A 22,404-nucleotide genomic window follows, 5' to 3' on the forward strand; every position below is an offset into this window, starting at 1 on the left:
TCTTCCTCCTCCTCTTCTTCTTCTCCTTCCTCTATTATTCTTCTTCTTCTTCTTCTTCTGCTGCTGCTGCTGCTTCTTCTTCTTCTGCGCTCAGGTCCGCGGTCCTCCTCAGCCTGCCAAACAACCCCCCCCCTCTCTCTCTCTCTCTCTCTCTCTCTCTCTCTCTCTCTCTCTCTCTCTCTCTCTCTCTCTCTCTCTCTCTCTCTCTCTCTCTCTCTCTCTCTCTCTCCTCTCTCTCTCTCTCTCTCTCTCTCTCTCTCTCTCTCTCTCTCTCTCTCTCTCTCTCTCTCCTCTCCTCTCTCTCTCTCTCTCTCTCTCTCTCTCTCTCTCTCTCTCTCTCTCTCTCTCTCTCTCTCTCTCTCTCTCTCTCTCTCTCTCTCTCTCTCTCTCTCTCTCTCTCTCTCTCTCTCTCTCTCTCTCTCTCTCTCTCTCTCTCTCTCTCTCTCTCTCTCCCTCCCTCCCTCCCTCTCGCTCTCTCCACAATGCATGCCGGGAACGTGCGGGGTGTAGTCTGTGGTGCCTTCGCGCTGCAGCCGGTCCGTGAGGCTCAGCGTCTCTCAGTGAACATCACACGTGAAGCAGAAACAATAATTCTGGGAGCATAAAACATTCAATTAATTAAATTAATTTACTTGTTTTGATCCCTGTGGGGAACATTTTCTCCTGCAAGAAAAATACCATGGTATTTAATCTTATTTAATTACAGCTATTTTGTTGTTTTAGTTTCCAAATTCCAATAAAATGAATGAGATAAAGATCGGATAGTTTCCTTGTTATCGTGTTAATGTTCTCATTTGACCGCCGTGGGACTGAAGCTGTGGTCAGAGGGTAACCCGGCTTTTAAACAGTCGCCAGGTGGAGAAAAACAACTCCAGATTGTTGCTCATGTTGCTTTTTCTTTGCTAAATATTTGTATTTAAAATATAGGAAAGTATACGTCTATGTCAAAGACTCAGCTTTAAGCTTTAAGACAATTTCTTGAGTGTAAAAAGTCGAGAGTAAGATGAGCAAAATACCACAATTATGCTTCACATCCCTCCGGTGGACATCTGGTGCAGGTGGAAATTATAAAACACGTTTTCATAATTAGAACACATGGCATGCAGTTGGAAGGCCTGCAACACGTTTCATATTTCATGTGAATATGACGCACGTCATTTAATTACCATATATGTCTTTTGTTCATACACCCTTAACAATATCTTTCATTCTTCTTGTCAATATAATAGATAATATGTTCACTCTAATGCTTTAAAGGGGGCGTTGAGGTGCCCTCCGTCATAATAATTTTTTAAAATATTGATATATATATTTATATATTTGTACATATGAATTTATATATATATATATATGTATATATATATTTATATCTATATATATTTATATAGATATAAATATGAATTATATTTATATATATTTATATGTATACATATGAATATAATTATTATGACATATATTTATATATTTATATATATACAGGACTGTCTCAGAAAATTAGAATATTGTGATGAAGTTCTTTATTTTCTGTAATGCAATTAAAAAAACCAAAATGTCATGCATTCTGGATTCATTACAAATCAACTGAAATATTGCAAGCCTTTTATTCTGATTTATTGCTGATTATGGCTTACAGCTTAAGAAAACTCAAATATCCTATCTCTAAATATTAGAATATCATGAAAAAGTATACTAGTAGGGTATTAAACAAATCACTTGAATTGTCTAATTAACTCGAAACACCTGCAAGGGTTTCCTGAGCCTTGACAAACACTCAGCTGTTATAAATCTTTTTTTTTACTTGGTCTGAGGAAATATTAAAATTTTATGAGATAGGATTTTAGAGTTTTCTTAAGCTGTAAACCATAATCAGCAATATAAAAAAAAATAAAAGGCTTGCAATATTTCAGTTGATTTGTAATGAATCCAGAATGCATGACATTTTTGTTTTTTTAATTGCATTACAGAAAATAAAGAACTTTATCAAAATATTCTAATTTTCTGAGACAGTCCTGTATATATTTATATATTTATTTATTTATATATATATATATATGTCGATAAATACAATGTATATTCATATATATTTATATTTATACATATTAATATATATATATATTTGTACATATGAATATAAATATATATACATATATTTATATCTCTATTTATATATATATATACATATATATTTAAATATTTTTATACATAAATATAAAAATAATATTTTATATATATATTTATATTCATACATATGAATAGAAGTATATATACACATATTTATATATATTTATATATATATTTATATATCAATCTTTTTTAATATATATATATTTATAGGTATAAATATATATATATATATATATTTAAAAAAGTATCCACTTAATGCTTTTTAGCTAAATGCTAATGTCAGCATGCTAATATTCTCAGAACAAAAAAAACAACTGCAGAATTCAATAATGGCGATATCTGTCAGGCATAGTCATCATTGAGGTAAATATTTCATGACGGCGCTCAGACCCAGAAGAACCTTCTGACCCGCAGCTGTCATGATGCAGCAGCACCGTTCATCATCCTGGTCTCCACTCTGTTGTTCAGATGGATTCTCTGTGTGGTCAAAACAAAGTCATCTGAGCACAGCCCGCTGATGGCAGAGAGTTATAATAATAATAATAATAATAATAATAATAATAATAATAATAATCATATAAGTCACTTTCTGAAATATCAACTCGATGGTTTTATTTCTGGAGTTGAGGTAATAATGAGAACCTGCAGAGCCGAATTATGACACCGCAGTCAACACGTTACGTAACAGGATTAAAAGCACGGCATGTTTTAATGAAGTCGTGTGAATGAATGTCGAGATCCTGGGATTGAGATGGAGCTAATGAGACCTTAATGAGGCGCGACGGTCCGCCTCCCAACCCTCTGAGGGAAACCGGCATCTTCATCGACGCTGCGATGGCAACTAATTAATTCCACATTTAATGCTCCGCTGCAGTGGAATCTTCCATCAGCCTTTATTTGGGGTTTTACAAGAAACATTAAAGGAATCTGAGCCCCAAAAAGCCTTTCTTTAATGTTCCGGCATTGATTGGATGTTTAAATGGCGTCGGCGTGAATTCATGACATCAGCAACTCTCTGCCTGGATGCAGGTGTGGGGCCTCGGAGACACAGACACACACGTCGTCAGCCAATCACAGCGAGGCACATCTGCACAGAGCAGCTGCACACAAATAGATGCTGGGGGAGGATGCTGGAGTCTCCATCTCACTTCCTGTGTTTCCTGTGTTTCAGTTTCACTTAAATACAAAATGCTATTACAGGTCATACATGTGTTCAATCATAGAAGAAGAGCTTCAGCAGCAACTAAAGGAAAAACAAACACAAGATGTAATGTAAGTTCATTAGAAAAGGCTTTTATATATATATATAATTTTTTGTAATTGTTTTTTAATGTATATATTTATATAAATATTTGTATATTTATATTTATAAATATGAATATAAATATATATTCATATATATATACATATATTTATATGTATATATATTTTTATATATACATATAAATATGTATATATACATATTTATATATATTTAGACATATAAATACATTTCTATAAATATTGATCAAAGTGGTGAGGCTCCACTTAATGCTTTTTAGCTAAATGCTAATGTCGGCATGCTAACATTCACACAACAACGATGCTAACATGTTGACATTTAGGAGGATAAACATTGAACACATTATCTCATTTATAAACATTGTTAGACATAACTAAACATTAAATATGAAGCACTGGACACAGCAGACCTGGTGATGTCACTAATGGGGGGGGGCGGACATTATGGACGCTGAGGAGACACTGAGCTCCTCTCTCCTTAAGGACGCTTAGGAGACACTGAGCTCCTCTTTCCTCTCCTCTCTCCTTATGGACGCTTAGGATACACTGAGCTCCTCTCTCCTCTCTCCTTATGGACGTTTAGGATACACTGAGCTCCTCTCTCCTCTCCTCTCTCCTTATGGACGTTTAGGATACACTGAGCTCCTCTCTCCTCTCCTCTCTCCTTATGGACGCTAGGATACACTGAGCTCCTCTCTCCTCTCCTCTCTCCTTATGGACGCTTAGGATACACTGAGCTCCTCTCTCCTCTCCTCTCTCCTTATGGACGTTTAGGATACACTGAGCTCCTCTCTCCTCTCTCCTTATGGACGCTAGGATACACTGAGCTCCTCTCTCCTCTCCTCTCTCCTTATGGACGTTTAGGATACACTGAGCTCCTCTCTCCTCTCTCCTTATGAACGCTGAGGATACACTGAGCTCCTCTCTCCTCTCCTCTCTCCTTATGGACGCTGAGGATACACTGAGCTCCTCTCTCCTCTCTCCTTATGGACGCTAGGATACACTGAGCTCCTCTCTCCTCTCCTCTCTCCTTATGGACGCTTAGGATACACTGAGCTCCTCTCCTCTCCTCTCTCCTTATGGACGCTTAGGATACACTGAGCTCCTCTCTCCTCTCCTCTCTCCTTATGGACGCTTAGGATACACTGAGCTCCTCTCTCCTCTCCTCTCTCCTTATGGACGCTTAGGATACACTGAGCTCCTCTCTTCTCTCCTCTCTCCTTATGGACGTTTAGGATACACTGAGCTCCTCTCTCCTCTCCTCTCTCCTTATGGACGTTGAGGATACACTGAGCTCCTCTCTCCTCTCCTCTCTCCTTATGGACGTTGAGGATACACTGAGCTCCTCTCTCCTCTCTCCTTATGGACGCTTAGGAGACACTGAGCTCCTCTCTCCTCTCCTCTCTCCTTATGGACGCCTAGGATACACTGAGCTCCTCTCTCCTTATGGATGCGTATCCACGAGGCCGTGTGGTTATTCTCCTCTCTCCTGCTATCAGCCAAATAACGATCTGACTCACTTCCTCTCTGGGGGGTGTGGGGGGGGGGGGGCGTTCTGGCAGCTATGGCATTCTTCCATCAGCTGGGACGAAACGGCCATGACTCAGCAGAAATATAAACACCTCACACACACACGCTGGCAAGGGTGAGCGCAAAAACCCCAAGGGAGGAGGAGTCATATTTAATTCATGAGCTCCTATAATGCAGGAAAAAAGGATTTCCTGGAAGCTCCTGGCGGCTCTGGAGGCTGGTTAATGTCGGAGGATGTTTACTGCCACCGGGGGGGCGGTCGCATCCCTCAGGGGGGGGGGGGGGGGGGGTTGTTTCCACCCTTGGGGGATAAAGAGTACACCACCAACTACAGTACACCACGCAGCGACACAGTGGTACTGTGGAGCAGCGCAGGTTTGCTTTCATGGAGGAACTCCCAGCTGGAAGGATTTCTATGACTTCGTTCCTTAAAGCTGCAGTCTACCTGTTGTTCCTGATCCGATGTGAGAGGGCAAAGGTCAAAGGACAGGGATGTTGTGTGTACAGATTGTAAAGCCCTCTGAGGAAAATGTGTGAGGTTGGTCCATAAATAGGTTTATATATATTCAGTTCATATAAAATAAATTGCATTCAAATAAAAAAATGTTTAAACAGCTAGAAGATGCTGCGGTGATAATACATATTAATTATTGCATAATGTAAAAGGGAAATCTCATCTTCACATTGCAGGACACACACACACACACACACAAGAAAACGCTGCTTCTGTGTGCAGTTTCTGCTTTTATTAAATGTATTTATTGATTTAAAAAAAACACATTCTCAGTTTTCAACAGTACAATTTGTAAAATTCTGATATTTGTATTTTGTATTCACACTCAGTCACAACGATAAAAGATGCTTTAACTTCAACAGACTCCAACATCTTGTTTAAATGAAGCTTTAATTAGTGTGACGACTCATTCTCGGACGTGACGTCGCCCTCTAGTGGCCGAGGAGCGGCGCAGCAGAAACTCTGGCTGCAAGAATTACCGGAAGAGAACCGAGGAAAATAGAGTCCTCAAACTTTGGATTTTTTGTGATTTCCTACCTATTTAGAGTAAAATAAACATCTTACAATTTAAACATTTTTAAAGTCATTTTGATTTTAAAAAGTACAGCATGTGAACCTCAGGACCATTTTCCATTTGAAAAAACTGAAAAAATAAAGATAAACGAACAAATTATGATAAAATATATAAGTATATAGAAACTCCTCCCGGCTCTTTAATGGATACCATCGCCAAACTACCCGCCCCGCCTGCCCGGCGCCGCCCCGTCTGCCCGGCGCCGCCCCGCCCCTTGAAGTGATCCTGATCCATAAGGTAAAATAAGGAAAAGGAAAAGGAGGCCCTAAGACACGACACACGAGTCATTCTTCTTTGGCGGAGGAGTCGGCGGAGGAGCCGGCGGTGGCGGTGGCGGTGGAGCAAAGCTCTGCTGGGAATAGGCGGGTCTGTACGTGGGCGTTGTGGGCGGAGCCACGGGGCGGGCGGGTTGGGGCGGCGGTCTGGGCGCGGAGCCGTACGCGTTCATGCCGGCCCGGTAGCACAGCAGGTACTCGGGGTAGATCTGGAGCTTTTCGAACACCACGAAGATGGAGGGGTCGGTGATGTCGTCCACGCAGCTGTCGAAGAAGTCCACGTCCCCGCCGTTCCTGGCAGGGGGCCGGCGGTAGTCGGCGTGGCCCTTGGTGTAGCTTCCCACCAGAACCCGGCACACGAACATGGACTTGAGGTCGGCGTCCCCGGTGTAGCTGTTGGAGTATTTGGCGTCCCGGGCGAAGTAGCTCCCTGAGAAGACAGAGTGGAACATCGTCACGTTGAGGTCCAGTAACGACCAGCGCCAGAAACACAGCAGGTCAAAGGTCAACACGGCCCCTAAGGCACATAATGTGGCCCCTGATGCCAACACACGCCCCATAAGGCCCTCTAATAATTATGTTATTAATAGTGCTCTGTTCTTTGTGTCCCGTCTGTACTTCCTGGACGAGGTACACACGGAAAGAAATCAATAAATATAATGGGTTTTTTAAATAATAAAAAAAGAAATAAGTAAAAATTGCCCCGGCTACATCCAATCAGCTCCCTCCGCCCGGCTACATCAAATCACCTCCCTCCGCCCGGCTACATCCAATCACCTCCCTCCGCCCGGCTACATCCAATCACCTCCCTCCGCCCGGCTACATCCAATCACCTCCCCCCTCTCGGCTACATCCAATCACCTCCCCCCTCTCGGCTACATCCAATCACCTCCCTCCGCCCGGCTACATCCAATCACCTCCCACCTCTCGGCTACATCCAATCACCTCCCCCCTCTCGGCTACATCCAATCACCTCCCCCCTCTCGGCTACATCCAATCACCTCCCCTCTCGGCTACATCCAATCACCTCCCACCTCTCGGCTACATCCAATCACCTCCCTCCGCCCGGCTACATCCAATCACCTCCCTCCGCCCGGCTACATCCAATCACCTCCCCCCTCTCGGCTACATCCAATCACCTCCCTCCGTCCGGCTACATCCAATCACCTCCCCCCTCTCGGCTACATCCAATCACCTCCCTCCGTCCGGCTACATCCAATCACCTCCCTCCGTCCGGCTACATCCAATCACCTCCCCCCTCTCGGCTACATCCAATCACCTCCCTCCGCCCGGCTACATCCAATCACCTCCCACCTCTCGGCTACATCCAATCACCTCCCTCCTCTCGGCTACATCCAATCACCTCCCTCCGCCCGGCTACATCCAATCACCTCCCCCCTCTCGGCTACATCCAATCACCTCCCTCCGCCCGGCTACATCCAATCACCTCCCCCCTCTCGGCTACATCCAATCACCTCCCCCCTCTCGGCTACATCCAATCACCTCCTCCGCCTGGCTACATCCAATCACCTCCTCCCCGGCTACATCCAATCACCTCCTCCGCCCGGCTACATCCAATCACCTCCCCCCTCTCCGCTACATCCAATCACCTCCCTCTCGGCTACATCCAATCACCTCCCTCCGCCCGGCTACATCCAATCACCTCCCACCTCTCGGCTACATCCAATCACCTCCCCCCTCTCCGCTACATCCAATCACCTCCCCCTCTCCGCTACATCCAATCACCTCCCCCCTCTCGGCTACATCCAATCACCTCCCTCCGTCCGGCTACATCCAATCACCTCCCTCCGTCCGGCTACATCCAATCACCTCCCTCCGCCCGGCTACATCCAATCACCTCCCCCCTCTCGGCTACATCCAATCACCTCCCTCCGGCTACATCCAATCACCTCCCCCCTCTCGGCTACATCCAATCACCTCCCTCCGTCCGGCTACATCCAATCACCTCCCTCCGTCCGGCTACATCCAATCACCTCCCCCCTCTCGGCTACATCCAATCACCTCCCTCCGCCCGGCTACATCCAATCACCTCCCACCTCTCGGCTACATCCAATCACCTCCCTCCTCTCGGCTACATCCAATCACCTCCCTCCGCCCGGCTACATCCAATCACCTCCCCCCTCTCGGCTACATCCAATCACCTCCCTCCGCCCGGCTACATCCAATCACCTCCCCCCTCTCGGCTACATCCAATCACCTCCCACCTCTCGGCTACATCCAATCACCTCCCTCCGCCCGGCTACATCCAATCACCTCCCTCCGCCCGGCTACATCCAATCACCTCCCTCCGCCCGGCTACATCCAATCACCTCCCTCCGCCCGGCTACATCCAATCACCTCCCCCCTCTCGGCTACATCCAATCACCTCCCCCCTCTCGGCTACATCCAATCACCTCCCTCCGCCCGGCTACATCCAATCACCTCCCACCTCTCGGCTACATCCAATCACCTCCCTCCTCTCGGCTACATCCAATCACCTCCCTCCGCCCGGCTACATCCAATCACCTCCCCCCTCTCGGCTACATCCAATCACCTCCCTCCGCCCGGCTACATCCAATCACCTCCCTCCGTCCGGCTACATCCAATCACCTCCCACCTCTCGGCTACATCCAATCACCTCCTCCTCCGGCTACATCCAATCACCTCCCCCCTCTCGGCTACATCCAATCACCTCCCCCCTCTCGGCTACATCCAATCACCTCCCCCCTCTCGGCTACATCCAATCACCTCCCCCCTCCCGGCTACATCCAATCACCTCCCTCCTCTCGGCTACATCCAATCACCTCCCACCTCTCGGCTACATCCAATCACCTCCCTCCGCCCGGCTACATCCAATCACCTCCCCCCTCTCGGCTACATCCAATCACCTCCCTCCGTCCGGCTACATCCAATCACCTCCCCCCTCTCGGCTACATCCAATCACCTCCCTCCGTCCGGCTACATCCAATCACCTCCCTCCGTCCGGCTACATCCAATCACCTCCCTCCGCCCGGCTACATCCAATCACCTCCCCCCTCTCGGCTACATCCAATCACCTCCCTCCGTCCGGCTACATCCAATCACCTCCCCCCTCTCGGCTACATCCAATCACCTCCCTCCGTCCGGCTACATCCAATCACCTCCCCCCTCTCGGCTACATCCAATCACCTCCCTCCGTCCGGCTACATCCAATCACCTCCCCCCTCTCGGCTACATCCAATCACCTCCCTCCGTCCGGCTACATCCAATCACCTCCCCCCTCTCCGCTACATCCAATCACCTCCCTCCGTCCGGCTACATCCAATCACCTCCCTCCGTCCGGCTACATCCAATCACCTCCCCCCTCTCGGCTACATCCAATCACCTCCCTCCGTCCGGCTACATCCAATCACCTCCCTCCGTCCGGCTACATCCAATCACCTCCCACCTCTCGGCTACATCCAATCACCTCCCACCTCTCGGCTACATCCAATCACCTCCCCCCTCTCGGCTACATCCAATCACCTCCCTCCGTCCGGCTACATCCAATCACCTCCCTCCGTCCGGCTACATCCAATCACCTCCCTCCGCCCGGCTACATCCAATCACCTCCCACCTCTCGGCTACATCCAATCAGCTGCCTCCGCCCGGCTCACCTTGGCCGAACACCGTCCCGTTGACGCCACACAGCCTCCAGTCGAAGTTGCTGAGGCAGATGACATGGACGTGTTTGGAGTCGGTGCCGTGGAAGAGCTGCTTCTCCGTCACGGGGCGTCCCCGGTTGTTCATCTTCATCTGAGTCTTCTGCCTGCAGGAGGAGGAAGACATCAGGCCGGGAGGACTCACAGGAGGGGGGCTGAGCCCCGAGGGGAGGGCCACGATGGGGCCTCCATCGATAGAGACGCATCATCGGTTCAACCAGGAAGGGATTTTGCTCTGTAGTTTTGCGTCATTCAGTATTTTATAACACAAGAGACAGATTTTCAGGGTCTTAGTGATAGTTGACGCTCATTTGGACTCCCTGATATAAAGATGAGCTAGATCAGTGTCAATAAATACAAAAACACAAAGAAGATATTAACCCTCCTGTTACCTTCAAATGTACTAACATCTTTTACCCTTTAAACCTCCAGAAAATTATTAGAATTAATATTGTTTCCCAAGTTTAAGTGTCAGGTACTTTATGTTTGTTTGTTGACGACCTAGATAGCCTTTAAATAAATAAAAATGTTGATATTTCTTATATGTTTTACAAAGTGAGAAACAGCCTGGAGTCAAATTGAACCCAAAGAACACCGATGCGTACGAGTTGTGTTCAGGACAGTGAAAACATATGTGACTTTTATGTTCTCCCAGTTGTCCCCAATAAATTAGGAAAAGTCATGAAATATGAAGCAAAAAAAATTATGTCTATCATTTTTTGAGAGATGTTAAAAATTGAATGGGGTGAAATTGACCCCAAAGGTAAGAGGAGGGTTAAACACTCAGCCGACTTTTCTTTAACCCCCACGTACCACTGGAAGATCTCCCAGAGGGCTTTGTTCTGAACCCGCTCGATCTGAACGATGTCGAAGCCTCGCAGCGTTCGGCCGAACAGAGACTCCAGATCCTGGAACTCAGCGGAGGAGCGCAGGAGGGGAACTCGCTGGAACACAAAGAAACAAGAAGAAACACAAAGAAACAAGAAGAAACACCATTACTCTTCAGCCCATGCAGAACATCCTGTTATTTACACGTCCAGCACTCTGTTATGACTGTTTTCATCAATAGTATTAGGATCCCATTAGTTTTTGATTTATTAATATACAACCTATTATTTATTATTATTAGGATGATGACTATTATAATTTGAGTAATATTTATTTATTTTCCATGATTGACTACTATACTTTTAATTGAGACCATATATATATATATATACACACATATTTATATATATAAATATATACACAAATATATAAAAATGTATATACTAGGGCTGTCAGCGTTAACGCGTTAATCTATGCGATTAATTTGGCCGCGATTAACGCACTAAAATATTTTAACGCAACTTTGTTAACTTCCGGTGTCGTTGAAGTTTTTTCACTCCTCTGAGTGTCAAACCGCGGCAGTCCGCCTCCTTCCTCCCATCTGCTCCTCCATATTCACAGAGAAGCAGAGGGCGACGTGTCGGAAGGTGCAGGGGACTTTTTGTTGTTGCTCCGCCCGATGCGCGCGCACACACGCCGGCATGGAGCTCTGCGGCGAGACGGAGAGCCGAGAAGAGTGACCGACACGTGGAGACAGAATGACATGCGGCTGTAGAGACGACCAACAACAGACGTTTAGTTTAATACAAGAACAAAGACGTCTTTAAGAACATAACCGTACATTACTTCTGCTGTAATCTGGCGCGATAGAGAACATGACAGGGGGGCGGGGCCTCACCCTGATAGAATGGTGGGGGAAACACTGGGATGTGTCACATGCAAAAGCCTTTAAAAGGTGAATTTACATTGTTTTGTAAAATGTATAAAATGAGCCCAGCCTCCAGAGGGTCACGTGACATATTTGAATGTCAGTCAGTTACCAAGGCCACTGGTTCTGCTGTTCAGTGTTAAAGATGACAGGACCAATGGGGTCTCTAATACACCTTGTTTACTAATCTGATGTTTCACTGAAGAAACAATTTATCATCCACGATATTAAATACCTCGCTGGCCCTTTATAGGTAGGAGCCTCTTTGAAAACACAGCTCTGTGTGAAGTTTGGTCTTTAAAAAAGAATACAATTAAACAAGTGTCTAAAATATACTCTGTCTGAAGGGATTACTCGTTCATCTAGAAGATTTAGTCTTTAGAAGAAAAAAAAAACTTTTAATCGCGATTAATGAATTTCAAAATGTGCGATTAATTAGTTCATTTTTTAAAATCGATTGACAGCCCTAGTATATACACATATATATATATATATACACATACACTACCGTTCAAAAGTTTGGGATCACCCAGACAATTTCGTGTTTTCCATGAAAACTCACACTTTTATTTATCAAATGAGTTGCAAAATGTATAGAAAATATAGTCAAGACATTGACAAGGTTAGAAATAATGATTTGTATTTGAAGTATACATTTTTTTCTTCAAACTTTGCTTTCGTCAAAGAATGCTCCTTTTGCAGCAATGACAGCATTGCAGACCTTTGGCATTCTAGCTGTTAATTTGTTGAGGTAATCTGTTGAAATGTCACCCCACGCTTCCTGAAGCACCTCCACCAGTTGGATTGGCTTGATGGGCACTTCTTGAGGACCATACGGTCAAGCTGCTCCCACAACAGCTCAATGGGTTGAGATCTGGTGACTGGCCACTCCATTACAGACAGCAAGCTGCCTGCTTCTTCCCTCAATAGTTCTTCACAATGTGGAGGTGTGCTTTGGGTCATTGTCCTGTTGGAGGAGGACATTGGCTCCAATCAAGCGCTGCCCACAGGGTATGGCATGGCGTTGCCAAATGGAGTGATAGCCTTCCTTATTTAAAATCCCTTTTACCTGGTACCTCCCACTTTCCCAGCACCAAAGCAGCCCCAGACCATCACATGACCTCCACCATGCTTGACTGATGGTGTCAGGCACTCTTCCAGCATCTTTTCACCTGTTCTGCGTCTCACAAATGTTCTTCTGTGTGATCCAAACACCTCAAACTTGGATTCATCTGTCCAGAACACCTTTTTCCAATCTTCCTCTGTCCAATGCCTGTGTTCTTTTGCCCATACCAATCTTTTCTTTTGATTGGCCAGTCTCAGATATGGCTTTTTCTTTGCCACTCTGCCTAGAAGGCCAGCATCCCGGAGTCGCCTCTTCACTGTCGACGTTGACACTGGCGTTTTGCGGGTACCATTTAAAGAAGCTGCCAGTTGAGGACCTGTGAGGCGTCTATTTCTCAAACTAGAGACTCTAATGTACTTGTCTTCTTGCTGAGTTGTGCACCGGGGCCTCCCACTTCTCTTTCTGCTCTGGTTAGAGCCCGTTGGTGCTGTTCTCTGAAGGGAGTAGTACACACCGCTGGAGGAAATGTTCAGTTTCTTTGCAATTTCTCGCATGGAATAGCCTTCATTTCTAAGAACAAGAATAGACTGGCGAATTTCACATGAAAGTTCTTTTTTTCTGGCCATTTTGAGAGTCTTATCGAACCCACAAATGTGATGCTCCAGATAATCAACTAGCTCAAAGGAAGGCCAGTTTTAGAGCTTATATCTCCAGCATAACTGTTTTCAGCTGTGCTAACATAATTGCACAAGGGTTTTCTAATCAGACATTAGTCTTCTAAGGCGATGATCAAACACAATGTACCATTAGAACACTGGAGTGATCGTTGATGGAAATGGGCCTCTATACACCTCTGGAGATATTTCATTAGAAACCAGACGTTTCCACCTAGAATAGTCATTTACCACATTAACAATGTATAGAGTGTATTTCTGATTGATTTAATGTTATCTTCATTGAAAAAAACAATGCTTTTCTTTGAAAAATAAGGACATTTCTAAGTGATCACAAACTTTTGAACGGTAGTGTATATATATACAAACATATATATATATATACATATACACATGTATATATATATATATACACACACATATATATATATACATACATACATATACACCCACACAACATTTTCTTTTTAAAGGATGAAGTGTGCAGACATGGACCGCGTTGCTCTTGTCGCCGCCTGCTGGCGGCACGATGAACTACAGTTCTGACTATCCATGCGACATCAGCGCCTCTCCAGGGGCGCCGGCCTGGCTTCAGGACTTCACCTCCATTACTCAGTCTGTCCTTCTTTCTCCGTTCATTCCCGGCAGTCATTTCTCTCCATCTTAGCCAGCGTTTTTTTAATGATAATTTTTGTATTATTGTGAAAAACAATAACAAAAAGACCAAAGCCAACAGTGTGCTGGTCGGTCTCGCGATACATTCGGACATTGCTACATTGGAACCAACTGAAGATGTAAATCTTCCCTTTCTGAGGCGGAGACAACATCCCAAGATAATTATTTTTAAGTTAACGTGTGTTACATAAGCCTCCCAAAATGTTGTATTTCTATGTCAAAACTTTGAAAGGGCTGCTTTGTTGACATCTGTTGACATTTTGTAGGGGCAGCTATCGAGCTGAATTACCATTTTGAAGAATGACAATCATATCATACAACTACATTTAGGACAGCTAGTGAGTGTGCGAAGTTCGCAATTTTAGCCGACGAGGACTGCGTTGCCACGGCAACAGCCTTTTACGGAACTAGATTTTGATAAGTTTTAATTACTAAGGTTTTTAGACTGCACTGACCAAATTTGAATTCTGTCCGATGATGCACCGAGGAGGAATTCACAAGACTAAAGCATGAAAAAAGAAGAAAAGAAATCACACAGAAACAAAATGGCCGACTTCCAGTACAGTTTAGCACGGGTCACCAAAACTTTTTGAAACTGAGACTTTAAGAATACAAAATAATATCGAGGGCGACTTGTTTGATACAAACTTACAGATCATCTTTTAATAATAATAAAATTAAAAAATAATATATATAAAGTGACTGTCTGATCACATATCAATGTTAATTATTCCTCACCTTATTAACAATAATTTCCAGAACAATGATGATATATTTAACATGCAACATTTATTTCTGTTAATCTGCTTCAACATTTGAAAGTCAGAGTATCACATGTATATTTTTGTAAATATATTTAGTATAAAGCACAAATGTAGCATTTTGCTCTTTATCGCACCATTTTTGTACAAATTATCAAATATTTGTAGGAAATCATTAACTGTCCTATCTAACCACTCCCGTTGAAACATTTAACAAGTCATCAGTTGTTTAAGATAAAACTAAAATAAAACTTTTTAAATGAATCATATGACATTAGTACTCATCACCAAATCTGCAGGATCATTTTTTCATAAATTGTTGTGTTAATGTTGTCATGGCGTTTCAATGAAAACCTGTTTTATTTTTATTTTCTGTAAATGTCTGTCAGTGGTCTTTCCTTCATGTCTGTGTGTCAGTGGGCTTCTTGAAGTCGTGGTGCGTTCACAGTACCGCGTATCCCGTGAGTGGAATCTGTGTCCTGTCCCAGCTGTCGGGTGTGGTGCTGAAGGTCTGCGGCCTTCTGGGGTCCGAAAGCAAAGTGGGAGCAGGATTATCGACTTTGAGGTTTCTAAAAGAAAAAAGGTGTAAAAGCACGGCGGCGTGTTCGAGACGTCGTACCTCACTCTCCTGGTGAGGACCTTGCCCGCGGAGACGAACTGAGGCCGTCGCTTCACCAGCCTCCTGGTGCTGTACTGCTTGTTCGTTTGCATCATGTCTTCAGGGGAAAGAAGAGATTCAAATGAGTTCTCCAGAACATGCACTGTGGTGGCCGGGGCGTGGTGAGGCTCAGTGAGCGGCGTAGGGAACAGGTGCCGGGAAGAGGCCTAATTGGCCTCAGCTGTAGGGAATCAGGGCGATTGACACACATTGGAACAAGTGTGCTCATTCCTTGGTGCTGGGGGGGAACCCGGGGATTGGGACAGGGTACATGCACAAAAGGTGTAAACGGAGAGATCTGTTGCGGAACGTTTGTTTACCCGGGAAGCTGAGCGAGTAGGACTGTGACCCGGCGGTGAACTCCACCACATCTCTGTCGTTGCTCAGGAACCTCTGCTCCATGGTGGAGCTGTCCATGGTGGCTGCTTTGTGTCCAGCCTCCTGCATCACAAGACAGAGGAACAGGGGTTTTAAACTTCTAAAACACATCGGGGACCACTGACCAATCAGGAGCGTGCTGCTAGTGGGTGCGAAAAAAAAACGTTTAAAAAAAAAAAGGAAATAAAGAAAGAAATGTTCAAATTGTGTGCTGCAGTTAATTCAGTGAAATGAAAACACGACAACTAGCCAGCGCTAGCAGCCTCTATGCTAAGCTAACCAGCCGTCTTTGTTTTAATGTCCTTCATTCTGTGTTTGTAGCGGCCAAAAACTACATTTTTACGTTTGCATCATTCTCAGACATTTAGTCAAGCAAAACAATCTCAACATGTAATTTCATTCCCTGGTCACCATTTTTTGTGGAAATGATCAGGAACAGAATTTGAATGTGGAACACCTGAACTAAAGCTTTTGTTGCAGATGCACCACATTTCTGAAATGTCAGTCCCTGATCTCATTTGACTCGGATGCGGTTTTCATCGGAGCTGGGACGTGTAACCCGACACCCACGGCCTCGGCTCTGGAAGGTGGATCCACTTTAACTAAAATGTCTCATTTCAGTCGTCCAACATGTGACGGTGGTGGCTGGGGCGTGGTTAGGCTCAGCTGTGGAGGGAACAGCTGCTGGGAAGAAGCCTTATTGGCATCAGCTGATCCCCTGCAGCTGAGGCCAATTAGGCCTCTTCCATCTGTTCCCCGAGCCACTCCCCCCCACAGCTGAGCCTAACTACGCCCCAGCCACCAGTCACATTTAGGGCTGTGGAGAACATCCCTGAAAGCTCCTCCGCCTGCCAACTCCTTATCGATGAGGACCGGTCAATGTTTACAGGGTCCGTGTGACATGGCGTCATCAGTCACGGCTTCAAACTTTGATCAGACGTACCCTGCAATGGTCAGTAGGACACACCGCGCTCAGCTCAAGGGCTGGGGCGGTCCTTTTTTTTAGAATACCCATGAAGCATTCCATAACTTAACCTTGTGTTGCTATAAAGAAGAATCCGACAGACTTTAACCTGGTGTGCCGTCTGCAGGTATCACGAGACAGAGACTCCAGTTACTCACAGCTGAAGCGTAAGAGTTCCACTTCCCAGACTCGTCCTCCCAGTACCAAACCCACTCGGTGGTGTGGATGTAGTCGGGCTCGAGCAGAGAGTTTGCGGTCGAGAGTCGACGCACTTTGTCCGATCCGCGGGTCATCGTGTCAAAATGCACCGGTGGCGAGCCGCGGCTAAAACACAGCAAATAGAAAACGAGCGTTAGATTCACACCGTTCAGTTCATGTGAGCGGCGCCGCCCGCCGCCACGTTGGTTCTTGTTCTCGCGATGTGGTTATTGTCGGGATCAAAGCACACGAGATGCAACGTGAGCTTTACGGAGGCCGAGAGGAGACGGGTTGGGTACGAACACGTGGAGACGGGTGACGACCAGAGCAGCCTGGATCAAGCCTTGCATTCATAAAAGTAGGCCAGCAAATAATAAATTAGCCATTATAACCAAGTTTAAGCTAGCTCTGAAAGCAAACGGATATCAGCTCGTAGCTAGCGCTAGCAACGAGCTAGCGCTAGCTATGAGCTAGCGCTAGCTACGAGCGCAACAGTCTGATATCCGTTTTCTTTCAGTGGTATTCAAAACCTCAGAACTCACCTTTGAGGCGGGCCTACGCCTGACGTGTTCCCCTCTTGGTTGATCTGCTTTTTTAAGTGTGTCCATCCTTGAACTGATTTTAATGTGTTGCACGGCGACCCCGAGAGCTTTTTAATTTTTTTAAAATTTTATATACTTTTATTAATCCCCAAGGGGAAATTAGTTCTCTGCATTTAACCCATCCTTAGTTATGAAGGAGCAGTGGGCTGCAGTGATGCGCCCGGGAAGCAACTGGGGGTTCAGTGCCTTGCTCAAGGACACTTCGACTTGCTACTAATGGGGAGAGCGGGGATCGAACCCACACCCTCGGGGTTGCAGGACGAGCCCCTTACCCCACTGAGCTACAGCCGCCCCCTTGAAAGGCGCCTTGTGAATGTATGATGAGCGCTGTGCGTCCTCCATGTCACCACACCGTACCTGTATGCGTTGGTCGGGTCACAGTAGTGCTTCTCCACCGCCTCGTTGTCCGGCAGGTCGGTCCAGCGGTCGCCCTCCCTGACCTCCCACTTGTACGGCATCTTGTTGTGGACTTTGAAGCATTGCTCTGAGGAGACATCGGCCACGAATTCAAAAGGACGCTCGACAATCGCAGAAGACGAGCCGGACGGACGACTCACCGCCGTGCACGCAGTGTCCTTTGATGAAGAACATGCAGATCTCCGTTTTATCTGGAGGACGCAAACAAAAAAACAGCACCGTGAAGTTTTTCCGACGTTCTCTCAAGCGACGTTTCGTAACGGGAGCTTTAGCGAGCGGGCGCATCGCTCACCTCGGACGCGCCCTGGCCGCGTGCTCGGCCCGGCGGCGGCGGCTGCGGCGGCGGTGGCGGGAACGGGAGCGGGGGCGGTGGCAGGAACTGGAACTGGAGCGGGGGCGGTGGCGGGAACGGGAACGGGAGCGGGAGCGGGAATTGGAGCGGGAGCGGTGGCGGAGGCGGTGGCGGGAGCGGTGGCAGGAACTGGAGCGGGGGCGGTGGTGGGAACTGGAGCGGGAGCGGTGGCGGAGGCGGTGGTGGTGGCGGGAGCAGGAGCGGGAGCGGTGGCGGGAACGGGAGCGGTGGCAGTGGTGGTGGCGGTGGCGGTGGCGGGAGCGGTGGCGGTGGCGGAGGCAGTGGCGCTGACGGCAGCGGGGATGTCGTCCGTGGAGCCGGTTCGCTGCAGCGGTTGAAGGTCGACGAAGTCGTCACTGAAGGACGAGTCGAACCAGCGGCTGTCGCTCAGTCCGTCTTCGGTGTACAGGTCCAACTCATCGATGCCCACGGCGATGTCGTCGGGGGAAGAGGTTCGATGCTGCACAGGATCGTTGCCCCGGTTACCTCTGTTACCTCCGTTGCCCCGGTTACCTCCGTTGCCCCGGTTCCCTCTGTTCCCTCCGTTGCCCCGGTTACCTCTGTTACCTCCATACCCCCTGTTACCTCGGTTACCCCTGTTGCCCCCTCTCCCTCTCCCTCTGTCCCACTGCCTTGCTCGTGGGTTCAGACCATCGTCGCCGCTCGCATCGTGGGGGTTGTTGTTGTTGGCGGCGCCACCGGAGCTCTTTCTGTCGTGGTACTTCAAGGCCAGTCTGTTGGCGTACACAGACCTCAGGGAGGGGAAGAGGTCGTCGGGCACGCCTCTCCTCTGCAGGCACGCGTACGGCTGCGGGGCGTGAAAGTCATGGGCCTTGGGGCAGCTGCAGTCCCGGTTCATGGACCTCTCGCACACATGCAGCCTCTTGCAGTCGTGGCCGTCCCCACACTGGCCGAACTCGCCGCCGCCATTGTTGTAATTGTGACATATCTGGCATGAAGAGAGAAAACATGGTGGTTACGATCAAGCAGGGCACAAGGCAACGAACACCACGTCATTTTACGCGGCCCCTGACGGCTTGAAAGACACACGATCGCCTTTAAATCCTGCGCTTTTATTTTGAAGGATTCAAATTACATGGATTTGTTAGAGAAATGTTCATGTGAACAATATTTCTACTCTCGAATAAACAATAATCAAATTCAAAGAGAGTTATCTAACAGTATGTTGGGGAGTGGTACACCGGCCCTTTAAGAGGGGGCCATGATGCTGATGTGGCCCACGGTGAAGATGAGTTTGACGCCCTGCTCTTCTTGGGCATCAAGGTTTTCAGATCCTCTTCCGTAGGCGGTGGCAAACTGATCCGACAACCAGGATTTGGAAAACCCGCTCTGGTTGGAGTCCGACTTACTTCGGGTATCAGACAGTTCCAGTTGTCGCTCTGCAGCAGCAGCGTTCGCAGCTCCGTCCGGCTCAGACTGTCCAGCCCGTGGGCGCTCAGCAGCGCCGCGTTGTTACCGCAGCCCAGCTCGTGGGAGTGCTTGCATCCGCCCCTGTCGTCAAAGAGCACGAGACGTGAGTTTCATGTTGGATTCCCGCGTAACATTTAGGAACCGCTGCGTATTTAGAAATACAAGAGGACACATTGAATGGATGTGAAAGTGTCTTACTCATTCACCTGTTGGTTGGAAAGACTTGCATCTACACAGAGTTCTGTTTAGAGAACACAGTATGGACCGGCTTGAAGTTTACACCAATTGGAGTTATACACAGCTAATATATATATATATATAAATACATATATTTAAGTATTTTCCAATGAACTTACATATATATATATATATGTATAAATATAAATACATATAAAAATATATATATAAATAAATACATATATTTAGGTATTTGCCAATGAACTTACATGACATCTTGTGTTTGTTTTTCTTTTTGTTTATTATTATTAATTTTTTTATATCTATATTTATATTTTTCTATATATTTAAAAAAAATATATATACACAAATATATATACAAACATACATACTTATATATACATACACACACACACACACATATAAATATACATATATATATATATATGTTCTTTCAGTCCACCGACCCGTCTGTAATCGGAAAAAAAACATCAAGCCCTAGAGATAGACGTTTCTCAATCAGCGTACTTGTGTCCTCGTGTCTCGTCATCAGTCGCAGCCCGGGGACATGTTCACATTCAAAGTCCGCTTCTCGCAAAGCACGGTCAAAACACCCGGATGTGACTTGATCCTCCCACTTTACCCAGAATGCATCAGAGGAGACTTGTGCGTCCTCTGGCCAGCATATATCCCAGAATGCATTTCACCAGCAACCGGAAACAGTAGCGGAGGAGAAAATAAACTACTGACAGTTGACTTTTTATAAATACGACTGTTGTTGAGTCAGGAATGTCATTTTAGGATGTTTTGTTTATTTGACTGTAAAAAATAATTTACAGTGAATAATTAGAGTAAACGCAGGAGCAAGAACAGCTGATGTGGTGACGTCATCAAGTCAGCTGCTGTTCCAATCGCAGAGAGACCGTCCTCCCGTTCTCCCGTCCTCCGGAGTCTGGACTCCGAAGTCTAGACTCCGAAAGAACACAAGTCTGTACTCGTGTACTTTGAATTGAGAAACGCCGAGAGTTACACCTGTCGCACCGCCATGTTGGGCCAGGGGCGTAAAGTAGATGGGGGGATTGGGGGGGGGGGGGGGTTTCGGGTTTTCCGGAAATGAAAGTGAAAACTTCAGTGGTTTTAGCCACATGTCTCGGACTCACGCTCAGACTTCGAGGCTTCCTTTAGAACTCTAAAGCTGAGGCGACACGCTTTCACCACGTCACGTGTTCAATTATCCTGGAGGTGTCCGCGTGAGGCTTGCATAGTACATGAACGCATCACGCGGGTCGAGGCCATTTTTAAAAAACAGGTCATTAAACGCACCTGTGACCGTCTCGTTCTTCACAGACTGACTTTAATTACATTTAGAAAATGGGGATTATGCGAATTTAAATTTACACACAACAACAACAACAACAGAGACAGAGTTGAAGCCAGGTCGCAGGCCTCTCCACAGCCTCGTGCTCTGAGTGTTTACCTCCTCTGGCTGAACGGGCAGTTTCCGGTGAAGAGGAACTGTCTACACAGGTGCAGCATGAAACAGGAGCCCGGGCACTCGAGGACCCGGCACAGCTTCAGCCGGGTCCGGGCCACCACCTTCGGCTGCCCGAAGGGCTCACACAGGGCAAACTTCTCCCGGTTGCGGATGACGTCATCAATAACGTTTCCCGAGCCGAGGTTACACGTCAAATAATCGGTGTCGACGGCTCCTTGGTTTTCGAGGATGAACTTCAGTATCACAGACTCCATGTTCGGGGCCCGGCTCCTTCCGCGTCTCCTTCCGCCTCCCAACTGCTGCCAGCTCCGTGGAGACGGAAAGCTCGCGCTGGTTTCTGATGTTTGGAAACCGAAACTTAACCGGGTCTATTTTTAGCAGGAATTGGAGCTGTAACGCCGCTCTTCTCCGCTAGGGGGCGTCGACGTGTTGTATGACCTCACACCCTCTTGTTTTAGTAAAAGACAACACATGGACATTTATGAATAATTATATATATATATGTTTATTTATATGTACATATATAAATATATATATATATGTGTATTCATATGTGTATATATATAATAATATATATATACATTTATATATTTGTTTGCAAGAGAACTCTATATAGATTTAATAATCTGTATAAAATCTATATAAATAATAATATTATTATTATAACACTGTATGCCAGTCAGGAAAAGAAAATGCAGATTATTTGATATAGATTATTAAATCATGTGACTATGAATTCTCCTGCACAAAATAAATATATTAATATTGTTTTTAATTAGGGCAACCAAATATACACATATATATAATATATATATATTATCT

At 46.2% G+C, this 22,404-nt stretch overlaps 1 protein-coding gene across 1 annotated transcript; it reads right to left on the reverse strand.

Moving 5' to 3' along the window:
* Positions 1–5,659: 5,659 nt before the first annotated feature.
* LOC130200401 (protein mono-ADP-ribosyltransferase PARP12-like) lies at positions 5,660–21,887 on the reverse strand. The gene is made up of 12 exons (XM_056424659.1): positions 21,565–21,887; positions 19,850–19,991; positions 18,420–19,428; positions 18,268–18,318; positions 18,068–18,194; positions 17,069–17,234; positions 15,889–16,009; positions 15,530–15,626; positions 15,362–15,431; positions 10,792–10,922; positions 9,934–10,085; positions 5,660–6,728 (listed from the first exon to the last, which is right to left on the reverse strand). The coding sequence occupies exons 1-12, from the start codon at positions 21,834–21,836 to the stop codon at positions 6,289–6,291; spliced, it is 2,778 nt and encodes a 925-aa protein (XP_056280634.1). The 5' UTR covers positions 21,837–21,887; the 3' UTR covers positions 5,660–6,288.
* Positions 21,888–22,404: the final 517 nt, after the last annotated feature.

This window comes from Pseudoliparis swirei, chromosome 10 (assembly GCF_029220125.1).
Source record: "Pseudoliparis swirei isolate HS2019 ecotype Mariana Trench chromosome 10, NWPU_hadal_v1, whole genome shotgun sequence".
NCBI classification, from domain to species: domain Eukaryota; kingdom Metazoa; phylum Chordata; class Actinopteri; order Perciformes; family Liparidae; genus Pseudoliparis; species Pseudoliparis swirei.